The 21,395-nt window shown below is 38.5% G+C and overlaps 1 protein-coding gene across 9 annotated transcripts in view; it reads left to right on the top strand.

Moving 5' to 3' along the window:
* The window catches only part of tpm2 (tropomyosin 2 (beta)), a 41,420-nt gene that overhangs the window by 847 nt on the left and 19,178 nt on the right, over nucleotides 1–21,395 (top strand). For 5 of the 9 annotated variants that reach the window (XR_006092492.1, XM_042394396.1, XM_042394395.1 and 2 more), the window contains exons 2-3: nucleotides 3,555–3,680; nucleotides 12,495–12,628. Coding sequence is in view for 8 of the 9 variants with exons in the window: in XM_042394396.1 (XP_042250330.1) it covers nucleotides 3,555–3,680; nucleotides 12,495–12,628 (260 nt within the window). In the remaining variant the exon portion in view is untranslated. Of the gene's footprint in view, nucleotides 1–3,554; nucleotides 3,681–11,003; nucleotides 11,182–12,494; nucleotides 12,629–21,395 lie in introns of those variants that run through there. The other 4 variants (XM_042394402.1, XM_042394403.1, XM_042394398.1 and 1 more) reach the window with 3 other exon arrangements.

Genomic DNA, 21,395 nt, shown 5'->3' with positions numbered 1-21,395 from the left:
GTTAGCTAATGTTAACAAACTTTTTAGATTGACATTGTTGTGTGCTGACATCACTGGTGTATGTTTACTGACTGTTACACTACTATTCTTTATGAACAAATTTTGTTTTAATTATTTTAGGGCATTTTAAGCCTGTATTAGAAAGTGGACAGTAGAGAAGTGACAGATGGGAAATGACCAAACCAGACGTGAACTGGTTCATTGTCAATGCCTCGACACTTACACACAGGGTACCCCAGGAACAAAATTGAGGGGATCATTATGAAAAATGTTTGTTGTCATATATGATCTAAAATAATTGAATATTGGCAAATATATCGTCAGCAGATTTGAATCAAATCTCTAATTGTGATATATTGGTATCAAACTAAAAAATTCAGTATCGGTCAAATGATTAACTAACTGAAGGCTGAGGGCAGAATAAACTGAAATACAGCAATCTAAGTAGTAGTTAAAGGTAATAAATCTATGGATGTTTGACCAATACATTGACAGTCAATGTATTGGTCAAACAGCACAAATTGAAAATAATATGAGGCCTAATATGGAACCTTGCAGTACACCATATCTCTTAGTCATGGGAGAATTAATGTGCACAGGGCAAGGAACAAAGGCTGTTTCTGTATTCCTCATGATTCCCAAGATGATGAATTACAATTTCATGATCTATTGTGTTGCTTAGATCAAGAATAATTCAAATGGCAAGAGTTCCACAGACAGATATTTAGTAGGATCATCAGTACCTTTCAGACAAAAAATTTAAAACTAGTTGTATCTCGTTGGGTATTTGGAAAATTGAATGCAGACAACTTTCTCAATTAATTAATATAAATGGATAAACACCCCACAATACAAAAGCGTGGCACTGAATTATTGAATTATACAATTCTTATTCTTCATATAATATAAGATCAAGTTTGTCCTGATCCTTATCCTTGGGAGAATGAATGTGCACAGGGCTATAACCAGGATTTTAGAAGAAACTGAGGTCAAGTCTGCCCGCACTTCAGACACCTTCAAATGTGTTTAATTATTGAGATTTTGAATACTTTTTTTCATTTAACTGTTAATGAACTGTTGAAGTGGCCCCACATAATTACACCAAAGCTTGGACCAAAGTGTTAAGATATCCTCTGGACCAAAAATACTGGCTAAATCCAAATGTCTGAATTTGCAGACTAAACAGGTGTGTTCATGGTAAGTCTGAGTGCAGAGGGCTGTCCAAATCCACAACTCATCAACCCCACAAGGGGCCTCAAATGCACTTTTGCAGCCCTCTAGACAGTATGCATGGGGCAGAGACTTCAACAGACCTAGCTTGGATGATGACCCATTATTAATATAACATTATGGATATTACATATGATAATATGAAAGAAATAATAATAATAAAAACAACAACAGCAGATCAACCAGTCAGTAGTCTAGAGCCCAAATACTCTATGTTTATTTTTGAAGGCATCTGTGTTTTGCCTATTTGATGTCCTGCATACATTTATTCATGGTTGAGGTTTGATATCACACACACAGAGAATATGCATAGATTGGTTTATCAATTATCCATCTCTGTTATGTAAATGAGCAGGCATATTTGTACATATGTTGATGTCAAAATGTCAAATTTGACCAATGTCAATACAGTGAAGAACCCTTTAGAAAAATACTTTGAGATGTGTTGTCACAGCGTATTTTATCCCTTCACGGCCAATAAATATCACCATCCAGTACATTCAAAATTTGCTGTCTCATTTATATATTATATACAGCCAACTACTGTGTGTTTCCCCCCACCTTCCTGCCAAATCCAGCTTCATTTTCAAGCCATGAACTAATAAATTCGGTAGAAGTATTGTTTAAGCTGCAGAGCACAGTGATATTTCTTAATGGAAACCTGCTGTCTCTCCTGTGCAGCTCCACAGTGTAATAGTCAAGATCAGGTAGCAATCTATGAATAGATAACTATTCAACTATGCAACTGTCCACATAGCATTTGTTCCCAGAGGGTCCCAGCTCGCAGTGATCACAATGCCTGTACAATCACTTCTCTCTGCCTGGGTGCATTTAATACTGGCATGTCTATTTCTGTGTTCCCTCTAAAGACCCCCACCTTCTTTGAATTGTTGATCCACACAGAAAGACAGTCAAGGCAACTCGGTTTGGGAGTTGCCACAATGCCGACTGTAGGATCAGGACTGTCCCAGGCTATTTGTGACTGACAGGCCTTACATGGCTACAGGCTGGGAGAGACTGTCAGAAGTGATATAGAAAGGACATTTGTCCTGGGGACATTGTGGTCGGGCCACATCACGGTCATTTACAAATGGCTTTTTATAGTCCTTGAAGCTGTTGTTGAAAATGGCAACTCGCTGAAACAATCTTTGGAGATGAATCATCAGATAACAATAGCCTTAAGTTCAAAATGGAGAGGGCTCATCTCCCGGGGAGCAAAAGAGCAATCTGCTTGATAGATTCAGATTTTCTGTTATGGGGTCATTAAAATAAGATCTGATCCTCTTGGGAGCATGATAATGCTCCGCGAATTTCATGACAATCTTCCAATTAGATTATTATTAGTTTCCAAAATCATAAGGATTCGTTTTCTGGGAAACATAAATGTGTACATCAAATTTCATAGTAATATACTTGTTAGAATTTGAGATACCTTTTGTAACAGACATTGGTTTGCTGCATATGATGTATAATTGAGACAGAAAACTTTTGCATTTAATGGATGATGATAGGTTTGGCCATACCTTTTGTGACATGATAACTGTCATTGTGTCAAGTCTGCTAGGGCACTAGGCCAGGAGGGGATGTGAGATGGGCCTTCAAACCTCACTTGCATGGTGTTGGTGCTAGAGGAAAGCTCAGCAGATCACCTAATTTGAAATAGCAGGAACATTTTATAGGATACATAGTTCTGCCTTGATTCCATTTTTTATCAACATAATGAGAAAACATTTATAGTGAATATATCTGCAAAGCGTTCAGTGCCAAAGCAAACTGTTCAGACCAAATATATCTTCAAAATTTTCTCATTTTCTCACGTGTAAAGGCAAAGGTGTTTCTACCTTTGGCCTCACTAGAAGGCAGGGGGGAGACGAACACTCTCAGCCTTTCCCCGAATGTGTTCATGATGTTGCACTCCACCGCTCACATGAAAAGTGACAGAACTAGTTTATCTTCTTTAACAACTCCACACACCCGGCCAATCACTGCATAAAGTGGGCATGATAGTCAGATTGTTTTTTCTGAAAAGCCATAAAAATTGTCAGATGTAGCCCCCCCCCTGAATATGATGTCTTCTTGTTTGGAGCATACTTAAGGCTGGGAAAGATGGTGGTGAAAAATGGTTTTATTTTGTAGGAGATGTGTTAAGATATCTTGCTTTGGACTGTAGTGTTGGATAGAGAATATTGCCGTCATAGGCCATGCTGCTAGTGGTGTAAAATTTCAATATCATTTATAGTTGTGCATGCCAAAAACAAGCTTTATGACTATCTGACATGTTTGTCTGTATATGTGTACTGTGTGTTGGTGTATTTGGCCTGTAGCTGGAGGAGGAGCTGCTCGGTCTGCAGAAAAAGCTGAAAGGAGTGGAAGATGAGTTGGACAAATACTCCGAGTCGCTGAAGGATGCCCAGGAGAAGCTGGAGCAGGCGGAGAAAAAGGCAGCAGATGTGAGTGATGGGAGCTGATGCCAGGGGTCACATTACTGGAGAGAGGCAACTATATTAAGACCAAATTGACCTATTGTACTTAGTCCAGTCACATCTGATCCCTCACACAGTCACACAGGTGTCATGTTGTTGACTACATGTGCTGTCGTTCTGAAATGTTTCATATATCACAACTCAAACGAATTCTTTCAGGTGTTTAGAAACTAACACCAGGCTGTTGAACTAGAATTACAGTACTGTAAATTCAGACCATCTGCTATATTATTAGTGCTATAAACCAGCAGTCTTAGCTCCTCCTGTGTTTTAAATATGCACAGGCCAGTTTGTTACTGTCAGTCCAACTTAACACTTCACACTCCCACATCTCATACATTTCCAATAATCATAACCATTTAAAGTTGATCTTCAGAAGTACAATTTAAAGCTGTGCAAAATCTCCAAAGCATCTTTATCAGTTCCAATGGAAAACTGCTGCTGAGTAGTGTGCCACTGCTGACAGCTGCAGCAGAGACAGTCTTAAATCTGTCATGTACAGTATCAGGTTCTACTAACATATCATAAAGCTTGTCAGCACCTTGAGGTCCATCTATTCTAACCAATCTGGAGAGCTTGACATGGCTTGACAGGATTTAGTTTCTTGAGTCCTTGCTTGGAACTAGTCTTTACAGATGCTGCTGCTCCTCGGCCAGCTGTAATAAGGTCCATGTGGAACATCTTTTTGCAGAACTGCACACAGTGCCCTGTAATACAGGTTTTTTATGGTAATATATCATCAATCATAAATAATTGTAAATTATGCACTAATAGTAATCTTAAGTGTGCTAAACTGGGGTATTTCTCCTTTTTGACAGTGTCAGGTCATTTTTGGATAGGAGTGGCTGGCCATGCAATGCTCTCACTCACAGCATGGCACAGCCACAGTGTGCTATCAGAGTTCCTTTTGAAAATGGACACTGGGGCCCAACTAGGTGGTGCTGCTGCACAGAAAAAAACAGACCCAGGACAAAAGTTTGGTTCATGGTGTTTGTCAATTAAATGTGTGAAAACCACACATATCAGGTAGGTTCAGTTGAGCTCATTTGCTACCCTCTTCCCGAGCACTGAGATCAAAGAGAATCGTACTGCTGCTGTGATAATTTTCCACAGACTAGGTTTTTATTTTCTTAGTTTTCAGTAAGTGGCCAAGCAGCGTATTGAGCTTAACTGCTAATCCTTTGTAAATGTAAGTTTGACAAAGATGATGGTCATGAAAAGAAACCAACATTGACTGTTGGAGGAGATGTGAACTGCAATCTCCAGACTCAAAGTCAGTTTGTATGCCCAACCAGCTACTCCGAACTCAGGAAGTCAGGAAGTGTTAACACAAATGATAAACACTGTTGTCTCTCTCGTGAGGACAGTCTCAGCATTTAAAAACCTAAAAGACTGACTTTCAGGTTCACATTTAATCTATATTTTTTGTAATTGCCACCTTAATTTGATTGTGAACGCTTCAGAGTTGATAGTAAAGAAGAGTAGGCAGAGACAGTGAATGACATGCAACAAAGATCTGCGGCTGGACTCGAACTAGGGACATCGCAATTGCAGTATATAGCCCCTTTTTGAGGACCTGGAACTTTTGGTCGAAAAAGCTCTTATATGGTATGTGGTATTATGTGGTATGAGATATGACTCAGCATTTCTGACTTGCAGGAGTCTGCTAGATGATGTTCAGCTCCAATATAAACATCTCTGCCTCTGGACATCAGGTTCTATTCACAAACACATTTACACTGTACATGCAGCAGGAGATACGATGGGGAAAGTTTTTAGTGGAGGAGCAAAAAACACACAGGATACATTATATAAAATACAAAGCTACACACAATAGCACATCACATACACCCACAATGTCAACTAGAAGATACCTGCATTATTATGTGTGATTCTGATGTATAATATGTCTCACATATTAAACCATATGATTTAAATTCATTTTCAAAATTGAACATTTTTACAGTCATTCCACAAATGTAACTGAGAACTTTGGTAATTTATATTGAACTTTACAAACATTTTGAGTATAACAGAGGGGGGTGCAAATTGGAATGCAAGTAGGGGAATGTAAGCAATGCAAGAACAGTACAGACAGGTGCATCAGTATTATTGTTACAAATGACAAGCATAGAAATATGGAATATGAATGCAACAAAAGTAAATAAATAAATAAATAAATAAATAAATATATATACAGTACTGTGCAAAAGTTTTAGGCACTGAAAGTAAAGTGAGAATGCTCACAAAAATATTGCTATAAATTGTTTTAATTTATCAAATAACTTCTTACAAAGTTGAGTAAACAGCAGAAACTTAAAGTAAATCAATATTTGCTGTGAGCAGCTTTGCCTTTAAAACAGCAGCAGTTCTCCTCGGTACACTTTAACACAGTTTTTCATGGTAACTTGCAGGTAGGTTGTTGTAACCATCCTGGAGAAAGAATGTTCTTCTGTGGATTTATTATTTAGGCCATCTCAGGTGCTTCTTCATGTAATCCCAGATTGACTCCATGATGTTGAGATCAGGGCTCTGTGGGGGCCATACCATACCATTTGTTGCAGGACTCATCATTATTCTTGTTGCTGAAAATAGTTCTTTATGACTCTAGCTGTATGCTTGGGGTCATTGTCATGTCATGAATAAATTTGGGACCGATCAGACACCTCCCTGATGATACTGCATAATGGATAAGAATCTAAACATCTAGCGTGCCTAAAACTTTTGCTAAGATATTTTGGTTGATGGCAGCCATGTTTTTAAATCAATCTTGCTCATTTATAATAGTAATGTATATTTCAGTCCCCCAAGACTGTATGCCAAAATTGGTACTGTTGAGTCAAAATTCAAAAAGTTCTATTCATTTATCTGTTTTTCAGTTTATGCAAATTAGCAAAAGCTCCAACATGGCAGACTTTTATGGTCCAAGAGGCTCTCTGTAGGCCACATTGAGCTGGACTTGTGTTCCAAATTTCAAGTCAATCAGACTTACGGTGTGAGTCACCATGACACTGCGCTAATAACAACAGTCACTTCTGGGTAGACAACTGGTAGATGATTTGAATTGCGCAGATATGTGAAATCTGCAAATTTGTTTATTTCTGGTTTTATTTTCAGCCATAACTGTAACGTTTAAAGATATATAGTTAAACATGGTTGTCTGACCTATCTGACATAACACCAACAACCTCAAATAAGTTGTTTCTTTGATACTGAAAATGAAATGAGACATAAAGCTTACTTGTCACAAAATGCTCCCCACAAATTCTGTCATGAAGACCAGGCTGCCAGGTTTTCCCAACTCCTGACACTGTCAGGCCCCCGTCTTTTCGACACAAGCAGTTGGCCTGTCCCGGATCTTCTCCCTTTTCAGATGCTGAATCCAGAACTTTTTTTTGAGCATGTCTGCGTTTTGCAGATGAAAATCTGAAAAACCCAAACACTTCTCCACTCCTTATCGTTACCAGGCACACCCATGCACAACAAGACTTAACCATTTTCTTTTCAGTTGAGAGTATTTCTCAGTTGCTCCTCAACACCTTCATCTTCTTCTTCTTCTTTGGGTTTATATCGCAGTTGGTGTCCTTTTAAGTTGCATCATTGCCTCCCTCTGGATTTAATCACTGTTGTCCAAATCTGTTACAGTGTTGTAATTAGTCCAATTACTCTCAAAAATCTAAATATCTTTTTTTCCCCCTCCGCCTTATTCCCTCACTCAAGCAAATCTGTAACCCTGGCCTCCACTCATCTTAGCCTCTGTAGATCTGTAATAATCATTGCCCTTCTTTTCTCTTCATATTTCCTGCATGAAATCAGGACATGCTCCACTGTCTCTTTTTCCTGACACTGATAACCAGTTGGGTGTTTCCCTGTGATAAAACGTGTACTATTCAGGTTGCTGTGACCAATTCTTAATCTGCTTATAATTACATGCTCTTTCCTGTTGATTCCACTATTTTTTACCACTCCTACTTTATTTTGTACTTTATTTTGCTGATTTTTTTTTACATGAAACTGCTTTATTCAGTGTTTTTACCTGTTTTAATCACTGGGTCTGTTTGTTCTGAAGAGGAGGAGACCTGTGAGGATGATTAGGCTCCCGGTACAAGGGCTGCATTTAAAAATAAAATAATGTGCATTCTAGTGGATTGATCATAATGGGTTCTTAGATTGTTTATTTTCTGTGCCTTCAGTTCAGATTTGAGTGAGTATGTTTGCTCCAAAGATTTGTGCTTTGTCTGTAGTGGCACTTCACAATGAGCATATGAGACAAACTGGTTTTGCACTGCCCGTGGGAAGTATTTCCTTCATTTTACGTGTGTTCATAATTGTGTATTGGGCTGTGAGCGCTTCCAAAATGTGGGTGACCTACACTCAATCATGTACCTGAACACCTCCTATGTAGGCATAACAGTTCACTCACTGCTGCTGCTGATCTGCTAAACATGCTGCTAACATTATGTTTACTCAAAAGATTTGTGTTTTGTCTCGGAGGATATGAGAGAAACTGAACTGCCCGTGGAAGTATTTGCTCTGTTTTATGTGTGTAACTACAGTCATTGCCTTGACAAATTGACAGTTAGATTCTTCCAAAGACAGCAAAACAAATGACTAACTCTACATAATCATAACTGAATTACTGTAATAGTAGTCGATAAAAACCTGTGGCTGTGAGTTGGCAGCCAAATGAGCCATCATATCTTTCTAATTTCAGCAAATAAATAAATAAATAAAGTAGAAGCAAATAACATGAAGCACAATAAATGTGTACAGTTACTGTACAGTCATGTAAAGTCTGTTAATCTTCCAGCACCTCTGTCAGCAATAAGGCTAGCTCTGGCTAGCAGCCAATGTGGATGTTAGAGCATGGTGCGGTGCCTCTTCTAGTTTGGACTCATGTTGCTCTGCCAAACTCACTGTGCTCTTTAGCAGTCAGCTCTCCCTGCTGTTCATAAGGTGCCTCTGCACCCCAGCCATTTCAAACCCTCCCTCCAACCTTTGGGCCATGCCTTCTCATTTATGTCAAATGCCAAATGGAAAATGGAAAAGATAAAATTTAAAATGCCAAATGGTAAAGTGCAAATGAAAATGCAAAAAAAAGAGTTTGTTCTATTTAAGCTTTTAAGTATTTCCATTTAAGAGTTTCCATTTCCCATTTTGAGTTTCATATTTGATGTTTCCCTTTTCCTATTTCCATAGCTATTTTAATATCATCTTTACAATTTAAGCTTGCAGTCCAAGCATTTCCATTTAAGCTTTTGTATTTTAAATTTCACTTCTTTCATTGTCACTTTACATTTTCAGATTATCATTTTACATTTTTAAATTTTTCAATTTCCTTTTTCTTTTTAAGTTTAATTATGGCCTGATTATTCCCAGTAGAGTTGTAAAATAATAATCTTTTTAATTTGATCACTTTTAATTTTCTATTTGGACTTTTAATTTTAATTATGACCAAAAATATCCTCTAAGCATCACTACGGATGTAATCCCATCTCTGACCACAATGTGCGTTGCGATGATAGAGTGGGGCTGTATGTATTTCCGCTCGTTAACTTCATGGGCAGAAGAAGAAGCCAATCAACATTATTTATGAGGTATTTTTATATATTTCTCGAGAACCGCTCATCCAAAGAACTTTGAAGAACACATTGACATTGCACTTCCTCGTTTCCCCTAGAAATCCACCTGCCAGGTATGAAGTAGGTCAGATGAACGGTTCTTGAGATATGCAAAGGACAAACTTTCTTACTTACTTACTTACTTACAGACATACATACGTACGTATACATACAGACGGGTGATAAGTGGTCTCTTCCAGGATGACAATGCCCCAATTCACAGGGCACGAGGGGTCACTGAATGGTTTGATGAGTATGAAAATGATGTGAATCATATGCTATGGCCTTCACAGTCTCTAGATCTCAACCCAGTTGAATACCTATGGGAGGTTTTGGACTGACGGGTTAGACAGCACTCTCGACCACTATCATCAAAACACTAAATGAGGGAATATCTTTTTGAAGACTGGTGTTGCTCAGCTTTGGCACTGATTCTACAAGTCTCTGGAATTCATCTGGAGGGGTGAACACCATTAATGTGCAACTATTTTTATGAGGAATCATGTCACTTTTTAAGTCCAAACATTTCCTTATATGGAAATTAAAAGTATTGTTGGATTGTAGACTGTTGGTCAGACAAAAAAGGACATTTAAAAATGTCAGTTTGGCTTCTAGAAAATTGTGATGGACATTTTCACTCATTTCTGGCTTTTTTTTAGATCAAGCAATTATTTGAGAAAGTAATCAGAAGATCAATTGATAATTGAAATTATTAGTTTCAGTCTTAAACCAGACTTTTAAGATGTTATTCTCTGTTCTCTGTTCACACATCACCTGTACCTGGTCATTTGTTTCAAAATATGAATCTTCCTGCTAAGTCTTATAGACCATATGTACCGATGCACAGAATTTTGAGCTGTATGCTACTTGTGTTTTTGCAGTTTTTATGTGTTCAACACTGATTAGACAATGTGTTAAAAATTCCTCACCTGTTTCAACTGAATAGTCTGCAAAATTCAAATTTTGTTAAAGGTTAACCAACCATTAAAGAGTCTTATGTCTGTCTTGATCAGGGTTTTAGTTTGTATGTCATTACATACTGTACACCACAGAGTCACACCACTGCATACCCATAACGAGTAGCTGTCCATGCACCCACCTGCTGGTAATAGGCATCTTGCGGTTTTCTTTGCCAATTTGCATTTTAAGATGTGGGTAGTCAACATAGCTTTCACATTAGGGCATTTAATATCAACAAGGCCGAATTGGGGATTCTCTAATGGGTTAAAGGCAACACCATCTGGAGATGAGCCTAACCATAGAGCATCAGGGTGGATTTAAAACCAGTAAGGAAAATAGTTGACCCTCTAGTGTGGCAGTACGCCTGAATGGCATGTGTTGCCATTTCAAGGCCCCTTTTCAATACTTGGTGAAATCCTGTCAGCCGGCTGTTCTCCGGCTTTGTCTCAGGGGAAATATGCCATGCTGTCTTTACCAAATATTCTACAGAATATGTACAGAACTTACTTAACTTAACTTTGCTCCTGAGTGGCACTTTCCGTTCAGCGCGTTAAGGTCAAATTTACGTTAGATGATAATGGGATATTTTTAATGAGTAAGTAAGGGGGCATAATATCCTCATCTTTCAAAACAAAATAAGGCTTATCGATAATTGCTTTATTTTGAAATTGTAACAGGAAGAACATATGTTGATTCCGACTTTTGACACCGTTGCCACGGTAACACCCTGACAAAACTAGCTGACTTTTCACAGCATGGCGGCTCTAACATCCATAGACTCGGTGAGACGGAAAATCCAAACGCTGCAGCAAGTGGCGTACGCGGCAGAGGACCGAGCCGAGCTGCTGCAGGCGGAGGCGGACATGGAGAGGCAGGCCAGAGAGAGGGTAACTATCCTGTCACCACTTGTCCGACCCCCGCTGCACCATCAATCACCGATCCACTCCTACTCTCTATAGGAATTCACGTTTCAAGTTAGCGCAAGGAATTATTAAAAATGGAAAGTAATCAAATATTACATGTAGACAATAAGCGCTAAGACAATAAATATTCAATAAAACACTTGTCGAAACTAAATGTTAGGTAACTGTCACCTTAAGAGTAACTGGAAGTAGCAGTAATACGAGCTACCATGTTGCTGTCAAGATTATATTTCAGTAGCCCTGCAGTGGAGGAGGCAAAATCTAGTTAACATTTTTGGAAAGGTATGGTCATAATTGGGTATGATAATATAACAGTAAATTGTTCTTTAAATGCTGGCGTTTATCGCGATTGAGGTTCACTCTAAGAGTCTAAATATCATTTTCAAGTATTCACTCTTGACCCTCATTCAAGCCCAGTTGTAAGTCTGATAAGTAGAACTCAGTTACACGCACTTTTCCACACACACGAAATTTAAAAACCTGAATAATTACTACTCAGCAAAGATTTAGGTTAAAAAAACCCCCCCAAAAAACTATGGTTCGAACGCGAGGGAGGATTCTGCTCCTTTAATTAGACGAATGTACTCTCAAGGAAAATTGCAAACTTCCATCTCACACAGGCGTTGCCTTCTAACAGACACTGTTGAGTGCTACAACTTGAACAAAGCAGCAAAATGTAAAATACTTTTTCTGCAACAATGACATTATCACGTCTTTTGTGCTGATGGGAGTGACTCTTCTTTATTGCTATCATTTTTTCTTCTTTTTCTGACTCAAAGGGCTAGTCACCTGTTGTTTTTGCTGGTATTTTTTCTTCTTTGTTTGTTTCTTTTCTTGTCACTGTCTTTTTATATTTTACAAAGAGCCTGACCTTCACATGATAAACTAGCTGAGCTCCAACCTCAGTTTCCTTGGAATAGGTCTGAGTGGCCCAGGTGATACATCATTGATGTTATCCGTACATACGGTTTACTTGGTTAAACTGATATCACGTGTGAATACTACATTTCAATTTAGCATCAAAGCTTGCAGTATGATCATAGCTATTTTTGTCATTGAAATGCTTAAATACGGATCAAATAACACCAAAATTGTATTAATTGTTTTTTTTATTATTATGTTTTGGATATGTTCAGATATTGATTATTTTCTGTGTGCTGTTCTATAGGCCCCTGGCTATAGGCTGTTATCATAATCATTATGAATATAATGTGATTTCAAACTCTTATCTACAGCATAGTGGGTTTATGTGTGTGTGTGTGTGTGTGTCCCTGCAGGCTGAGGCAGAGGTGGCTTCTCTAAACAGGCGTATCCAGCTGGTGGAGGAGGAGTTGGACAGAGCTCAGGAGAGATTGGCTACTGCTCTGCAGAAGCTGGAAGAGGCTGAGAAAGCTGCAGATGAGAGTGAGAGGTGAAGAGCTTTATGTCCATCCACCTAAAGTCTTAACAACAGTCTTAGGGTTTCCAAAGAAACTAAAAAGTCCTGTTCTCTACTACTACTACTACATCTCTATCATTTTGTTAGTTAGAGCACAGTCTCCAATTGCTTGCTACCTTCCAATTAATCAACTTGCTGACTGCAGATAATTTTGCAGTCAGCAATTTGTATGAAGGGAACTATATGAAGGAATTATAATTATAGGAGGGGACTTTAATTATAGTTTTGATAAACTCAAACAACATACTTTAAAAAGGTTTAAGGACCCACCAAAAAAAATTTTTTATTTGAACAAATAATGGAGATCATTTTATCCAACAACGAAAGACTATACTTATTATTCACAGAGAAAATAAAAGCTATTCAAGAATTGATTATGTTTTTATTTCAAAATCTGCAGTCAACAATGTATTAGGCTCAAAAAATTATGAAATTGTGATATCAGATCATTCTCCTAAATTTTGTTATATTGTGCCAACAGAAAATAAACAGTAATTGAAAATGGAGAGTGAATAAAGCACGTTTACAAGATGCAGAGTTTATGAGATATGTTAGTGAAAAAACAGATAACTTTATTATTGCAAATGTGGAGGGGGAACAAAAGGATAAACTAACACCCAAAATAATCCCATCAGATTACATTGCAGCACATTTCACAGCTGCTGACTGAAGTGCTCTCCCATTAGTCAATTAGACACAAAATGATAGGGAAATAGAGTCCAGGTTGAAAAATGTCGAAGTTTAGCTTTAACCACATAGTCTCCACAGGCCCCCCTGTTAGTGAAGCATTAGTCATTAAAGAGAGAAATGCAGTGATTTAGTATAGTGCTTTCAGAATTTAGGATGATAGATTTAAAAGAATGGTCCAAACCAATACAGCAGAGATATCCTGATTTTAACAAACACTCAATCCTACATTTCCCTTAATGCAACCAATAGCATCTTTCATTAGATCCTATCTGCTTCCAACTTTTCATGGTCCAACTTTCCTTTTCTTTTGTCTACCAATCGACTGTTCCGCACTCCAGTCCAGTAGGTGGCAGTAATGCACCTGCAAGCTGGCTGCCAAGCGTCATTAAAAATTAAAGAAGAGGAGTTTGGAGGTCAAGGGGGGGGGGGGGGGGGGTGCAACATGTGACATGTACTAATCTCTGCAGCACTAGCTGAGTACCTTATGTTACTTTTATGAGACCAGCTATTTAACAACTTGTTGAACTATTAAAACTTGATAGATGCACCAACAAGTGTGTATTAATAGCCAAGAAAAGACCTTTGATGGCCGAAAATACCCTAAAACTTCGACACGTGTGGCAACTAATTAACTTACCAAGCTAATGCTGCTTGCTTTTCATTAGGATTTTCATTAAGCTAAGGGATTGGAAGATCCTCCATGATAGCAGAGGGGAAATGATTTCCGGGTCGTGGGAGGAGAGAGGATGCGAGGAAGCATAAATTAGCCTAATGAAAAGCAATGATGCAATGGAAGGCCATAAAAGGAGGACAAGTGATGAACATGGAACCAGAGGAGACCTTCCTTGGTTTGTGTTCACCCCTTCCTTAGACCCCAAGTAAGACTCCAAACCCGAAGAAAATATGTGTCAACAAAAATGAGAATGAGAGAGTCTCAAACGCCGACATTCTCAAAGCCATCTATGAGCTGAAGGAATGATTCTCTGTCTTTGAACAGAATAAGAATAATAACACAGTGGACATTAACGAAGTAAAGAAGAGATAAAAGGGCTTGGGTTTCAAGTAAATGAGACTAAGGACAAGGTGAAAACGCTGGATAAGCGCATGGAAGATCTAAAAGGGAAAACCGAAGAAGGTAAACGTTACAGCAGAAGATGGAATCTACATCTCATCAACCTCCTGGAAAGAGGGAATGAAGATGTAAGGGAAGAAGTCCTGAAGATAATGAGCCAGATTGTATACGGTGACCAGACGTCCCAGTTTGGTGAGAATATCCAAGACCAAATTGTTGTTGGAATACTCAACAAAGATGTCTCATGAAAGTTAAAGCTGACAAAGGACCTGACGCAGGAGCTGACCACAGAGATGGTCAGGCAGTCTGAGGAGGTTGCTTCACAAGTCAGCATGCAAGGAGAGGCAAAGGGGGTGATACACCAAGTCACTCACAAGTGGTACACTAACTACCATGGTAAGCTGAGAGGGGCAAATAAAGGACAATGTAGAAAGTGTGGGAAAGTGTGGCACAGTTAAGATGAAAATTGCCCAGCTAGAAAATCCACATGAAATACATGCAACAACGTTGGACATTGGAGTAGAGTGTGTAGGAACAGGAAAGCAGTGAGGTTACATAGCAAACGGAGAAGCAACAGTCATACTTTCTCAGGGCTGTGAGTAAAGCAAATGGGGCACCAGAGCAATGGGCTGTTGAGTTGCTGGTAGCCTCTACACCGGTTGACTTTCAATTTGACACCAGGGCCGATCTGGATGGCATCGGCAAGGAAACCTACCTTTCAGAACACTGTTACCCACAAAGGAAAGACTTACCCACTCACAGCCTACTCAGCAGGCCAATGTCTGTGAAAATGAATCTGGTGAGGAGAGTGGATGAAACGGTGCGCAACAGAGGACATCTACAGTAATATGGTGAGCACGAGACATGAAAGACTGAACCTGTGACAATATAACTGAAAGACAGTGCTCTCCCTATGCTGCAAAAGGTAAAGGAGGAGCTCCAGGGGATGGAGAGAAATGGCATCATCAAGAGGGTGACAGCCTATCAACTGGTGTGCACTCAGGGTGCCAGTCTTGAAGAAGAGCACAGGTAAAGCCTGTATCTGTTGATCTCAAGAGGCTAAACGAGGCTGTGAAAAGAGAACAGTGTATCCTGCCTATTACTGATGAGGGTTTCTTTTCTTCATTTGATACCGCCAGTGGGTTCTTCCAGATACCGTTACTTCCAGACAGCTATAAGCTCAATACCTTCATTACGCCATTTGGCAGATTCAACTTCAAGTGGCTCCCATTCGGTAAAACGAGCGCACCCGAAATCTTCCAGGGGAAGATGTTGGGGACCCTCCAGGGGCTGAAAGGCGCTGAGGTCTTCATGAGCGACATTCTGATCTATGGGGCCACAGATGAGGAGCATGACAGTTGCCTGGAGAATTTAATGGAGTGCGTAGAGACAGCTGGTCTGAAGCTCAATTGTGAGAAGTGCTCCATTAGGCAGAGTCAGCTGCGGTTCCTTGGGCATCACATTGACTGGTCCGGGATTGCTATTTGGCAGTTGTGACCACCAAGGATACTGGGAATGGTGAATTATCTCGGAAGACACATCCCCAACCTCTCAACAATAAGGCAGTTGCTGTGTGAGCTCCTGAAAAACAAGAATGCATGGACATGGTGTCACGCACAACAAACAGCTTTTGAATGCATCAAGGAGCTTGTTGACAACTGCACCAGTACTTGCTTACTACAACGTGAGCAAGCCCACTGCTTGGTCAGCGGACACAAGTAGTTTTGGATTAGGGGGTGTACTCCTTCAACTCCATGGGAACAGTGGAAACCTGTGGGATATTGCACCAGACACCTCACAGAAACATGCTACACCCAAATAGAAGAGGAATGTCGGGTGGGTGTATGAGTGTGTGAGAGGTTTGATCGATACCTCAATGGACTTGAGTAGTTTAAGCTAGGAACTGACCACAAGCCGCTATAGAATGACTTATAGGTCCACTCCCTGCTCCACCACAGGCTTCAGCCCAGCCATGCTATAGATGAGGAGAAAAATCAGAATCACACTCCCCTCTCTGAAGAAAAATCTCCTGCCAAAATGGCCCAGCAGGATAGCTGTGAATGAAAAGGACAGGAGGGAAAATGCTAAACAGGCTCACTATTTCAACTGCTGTCATGGAGCAAAGCCTTTACCAGCCCTGTGACCAGGAGATGTTGTATTCTCCAAGTTGGACCATGAAAAGTGGTGGTCTGCGCCAGTGGTGATCTCAAGTGAGAGCACCACCCCAAGATCCTTTGTCATCAGGATGCAGCAAGGAGCAGAGTTGTGGCAGAACAGCCATTCCCTCGACCTAGGGCCAATTCCCCAACCCATCGAAGCAGCACCCATGAGAGGACAGGGACAGACACCAACTCTGACGGAGCCACCATGTTAGAGACTGTTCCTGTCAATCAGAGTGTGGCTACACCCACAGCCCCTCTACCCGATCAGACTGTGACCAAATCTGGACAGATCATATGGTCTTTGGTAGGGATGCACGATATTATCGGCACATCATCGGTATCGGCCGATATAAGCTCCAAAATGAAATATCGGCATTGGCCTGAAATGAACATTTTCTGCTGATTATGAGGGGCCAATTTGTTGCCTTCTCCTCCGCTGCCTATATTGCTTCCCTCCACAGACTGTTTCACCCTGACAGTCCCGGTGCTTCCTCCGCAGGCTCCACTTCACTCAAGCCGCCCGTCAGACCAGCTGCTTCTTCTAGCGGAGGCTAGCTGGCTGTGCTTCCCTCCGGCCTTGCTGCTGCTAACGCTCCTCTAGCCTCTCAGCTAATGTTAGCCCTGGCTCTCCGTGTGGATCCAACCAGAGCACCGAGCCCCGGTTTGTTATTCAGGTTAAAGTGGGAAGAAGCAGCCGATCTGATGGGCAGCTTGAGTGAAGTGGAGCCTGCAGAGGAAGCACCGGGACCGTTAGGGTAAAATAGTCTGCGGAGGAGCTGCTATGTTCGGCTGCACAGATAGGAAACACCTTGGCTGACAGGATGTACCAAAAAAAAAACTTCTTCTTTTTGGTTTATAACAGAGGTTGGCAACCAGCGTATTAGGTGCATTAAAGCCACCTTCTGCTCCAGAGTATGGACCAGAGATTAAATCCTACACATTAATAATGTCTGTCTAATAAACTCGAAGAAAACTGTACTGCTCCACCCGCTTGGCAAGTTCATTAAAGTTTTAACGCTGAGCTCCTGAACTCCAGTCTTCTTAAGTGCTTCCTTCATATATTGTCTTTCTTGATCATACTTCTATGATTGCATGTGTAATAGTCTCCTCAGCCAGCTGGAAAAAAATATGTGCATATATCGGTATCGGCATTAGCAATTGGCCACAATGAGTTGGAAATATCGGCATATCGGATATCGGCAAAATCCAATATTGTGCATCCCTAGTCTTTGGTGGTGGGAAGAACAGAGGGACATACATCGATGTTCATATTGTTGATTTGTCATTGTGAAACACTAATATTACTAATATTACTGTGCTTTGGTCGAATGTTCAGTAAATTTAAAGGAGATGTTGCCGAATCTCATCTAAAGAGGGTAGATGGATTATCCTGGTTCTTAGAACAAATAATGTGGTTCTAGTCGTGAATAATATTTATGGATATAACAACAATGTTTTGGCAAAAAACAAGTTACCCACATAGCAGTAGAATTAAAAAAGATGAAGGAGAAATACAAAAATTCTCATTTAATTATTGGCGGCGACTTGAATGATGCAGCTGATGACCAGCAAGAATAGCCCCCACTCAAGGTTTAAAGCAATATCATACTTATGGGAACAACTTAATGTCATTGATGTCTGGCGCTATTGTATATGCATCCTCACCAAAAAGATTATACATGGAGTAATGTTTGTGGTTCTCTCCAATCTCAAATGGACCTATGGTTATATTCTATTCTGCAGTTTGTTTCTTAAACATTACACAGCTACACCCCTTTCTCAGATCACAAAATGATAGTCATCACCCTTGCTAATCCACTAGAACAAACAAAAAAACACATGGTTATGGGAAATTTAGTTGTAACTTGTTGAAAGATTAAACCTTTTATAAATCAGTGGAAGCAACTGTTGGTCACTTTTTCAGTCTCAATGAACTTAGTAATGTGCAAAAATGGGAATTCTTCAAATGTAAATCAGAAAATGTAATGTAATCAGAGAATCAGCCATTAAGCATAGTAAAGAAATTTTAAAAAACGTGACAATATCAAAGAAATTGAAACTATAAAAGAACTAAACATCTTAATAAACAAAGGAACTCTTACAGTAGAGAAAGGATCTAAATTGACAAGTCTGAATGAAGAAATAGACCAATTATATATTAATATGACCAAAGGAGCCTTTATACGCTCTAGAGCAAAATGGAGGAAAGTAAGAAGAATAGAAGCTATTTTTTGCACTGAAAAAAAGAAATTATATGAGAAATAATATCATGTCTTTAAAAATAAATAACTGTGTAAATTCCAATCCTTCTGATGTAGCGAATTACACTTTTCAATTCTTTTCTGATTTATATAGTTCCAGCTATAGCCAGAGTGTGACAAATTTATCAATATTGTAAGAGAATTTACTCCACAAATATCAAATGAATTTAAAGTTTACTGTGATAAACCTGTATCAAAATCTGAAATACTTGAAGCTGTTAACAAAATGAAAAAACAAAAATCTCCAAGAATGGATGGTCTTCCCACTGAATTTTATATGTGTTTCTGGAATATAATTGAAACTATGCTTTTCAATATGTTATGTATAGATAATGAAGAAATGACTACAACTATGAAGCAGGGTATAATAACACTGCTTCCCAAACTAGACAAAGATCATTGTGGACAGGAGACCAATAACATTACTAAATGTAGACTACAAAATACTCTCACTAATCTTTGCCAGTGAAATCATAGGGAGTGAAATCATATATGAAACACAAACTGGCTTCATGGCTTATCAACATATAAGTTGTAACATTAGGCTTATTCTTGATCTATTAGATTACTCTGAATATGTAGAATCAGACGCTTTCATTTTGATTTTAACAAGGCATTCGACACAGTAGAGCATCAGTTCCTATTAAGTTACTTCTTGGCTTTATTAAAATATTCATTTCCAATGTTAGAATGCTCTGTAAAGACATCAGTAGCTGTGTCATGCTATTTCCAAATACCACTAAGATATTTTCAGTTCACAGATCAGTCTGCTAAGGTTGCCCCGGTTTTCCATTTTTCCTTCTTATAGTTGTTGAATTGCTTTCAATACATATTTTACATTGCCATCATTTCCAAGGGCTAAGGGTTTTTGGGAGAGAGATTAGAATAACTCAATCAGCTGATGACACAGTCCTTTTTTAGTACTATGTCTTTTGAAAAAACAAACAAACATCAAATTGTCCTTTAAATAACAAACCTCAAATTGAGAAAATAATGAATAAGATATATTAATTCTCTCTGGCATCAGGATTAAAACTCGGTGTATCAAAATGTGACATCTTAAGTCTGTATAACACTAAGGAAACTTTAATGTTTGATATATCAATTTAAAAAAGTGTTAAATACCTTGGAATCCATATCTCCAAAAATCTTAAGGAACTACAAGAAAATAATTTTGTGCTCAAAATACAAAAAAAAAAAAAAAATTAAATTGAATATGCGGCTTCAAAGAGATTTGTCCTTGTAAGGCAGAGTTCTTTTGAGTAAAGTAGATAGTATCTCTAGATCTGTTTACCCTACCCTCTCCCTTTTTATTCAACAATCCCTCGGTAAGGAAATAAACAACACTATAATTAATTTTATTTGAAAAAATGCCATCATTTAAAAAAATGAGATTTTAGCAGGTCCGAGAAGCGAAGAATGCATGGAGAATACTGAACTATGCCTTAAAATTAAAATGGATAAATGAACATTTGAAAGTTCCAGAATCCTTTTGGTACTTCATACTGCAGAATATTTTTGGAAAAATGGGAGGTCTACCATTTATTACTATGTGATTATGATGAAAAAAAATTACCACGAAAGGTGTCTAAACTTCATCAACAGGTTCTTCCAGCAGCAAAATTATGCTTTGGAACAATAAGTACATAACCAGAAAGAATAAACTATCACTATATTTGCAACATTAGATTAATAGGAATATATTTTTTCTTGCAGACCGACAAAATGACAAAGCTCAAATTCTCAGTTATGAGGAATTTCTCAGATCTAAAACTTTCCTGGTACTTATAAAGAATATCAAACGGTAATAAATGCTATCCCTAGTGGAACGGAATAAATATTAAAAATGATAAATAAACATATAAGGAATTATTTCTACAGCAGAAGGAAAATTACTCCATGGGGGAAATTTGTGTGGAGCTCACATTTTTCTAACATTCAGTGGGAAACAACATGGCCTCTCCCATAAAAATTTGTTATGCCCAAAAAATTTGAAGAAGTACATTGCAAAATTGTGCATAATATTTATCCCACCAACAAATTTGTCTCAAGATTTGTGGATATTGATAACAAATGTGAATTTTGTAAAAATGAAGAAACAACTAAACATATATTTTATGAATGTCAGTACACATCAGGATTCTGGTAAAAAAAAAAAAAAAAGAGGGCTATTTTGACACTCAAACCAATCATTCAATTAAGATGGAAGCCGAGGATGTAATATTACACTATGAAAACAAAACAAAAAAAGTTCAGTGGACTATGAACTCATTAATATTACTGGGAAAGTAAGTATTTTGAGTCTATCCAAATTCTGAACTAAATAAATAAAGAAATGTGCTCATACAACTAGTATGATACAATAAATCTTAGTTATTATTAAGTTATTATTTTATATTATTGTCTCTTTAATTTATTTTATTATTTTGAAATATGTTGATTTTTATTATTACTTTATTTAACCAATGTCATGTTACCATGCTGAATGTATTCTCCTATTGAGAGTAGAATTATGTCTGTTATGTTATTCTTATAGTTGGAAGTTGGAAGCTCCT

Source organism: Thunnus maccoyii, chromosome 19, assembly GCF_910596095.1.
Source record: "Thunnus maccoyii chromosome 19, fThuMac1.1, whole genome shotgun sequence".
Taxonomy (NCBI): Eukaryota; Metazoa; Chordata; class Actinopteri; order Scombriformes; family Scombridae; genus Thunnus; species Thunnus maccoyii.
The sequence above is the reverse complement of the archived record's forward strand: the minus strand, read 5'-3'. Positions and strand labels throughout refer to the sequence as shown.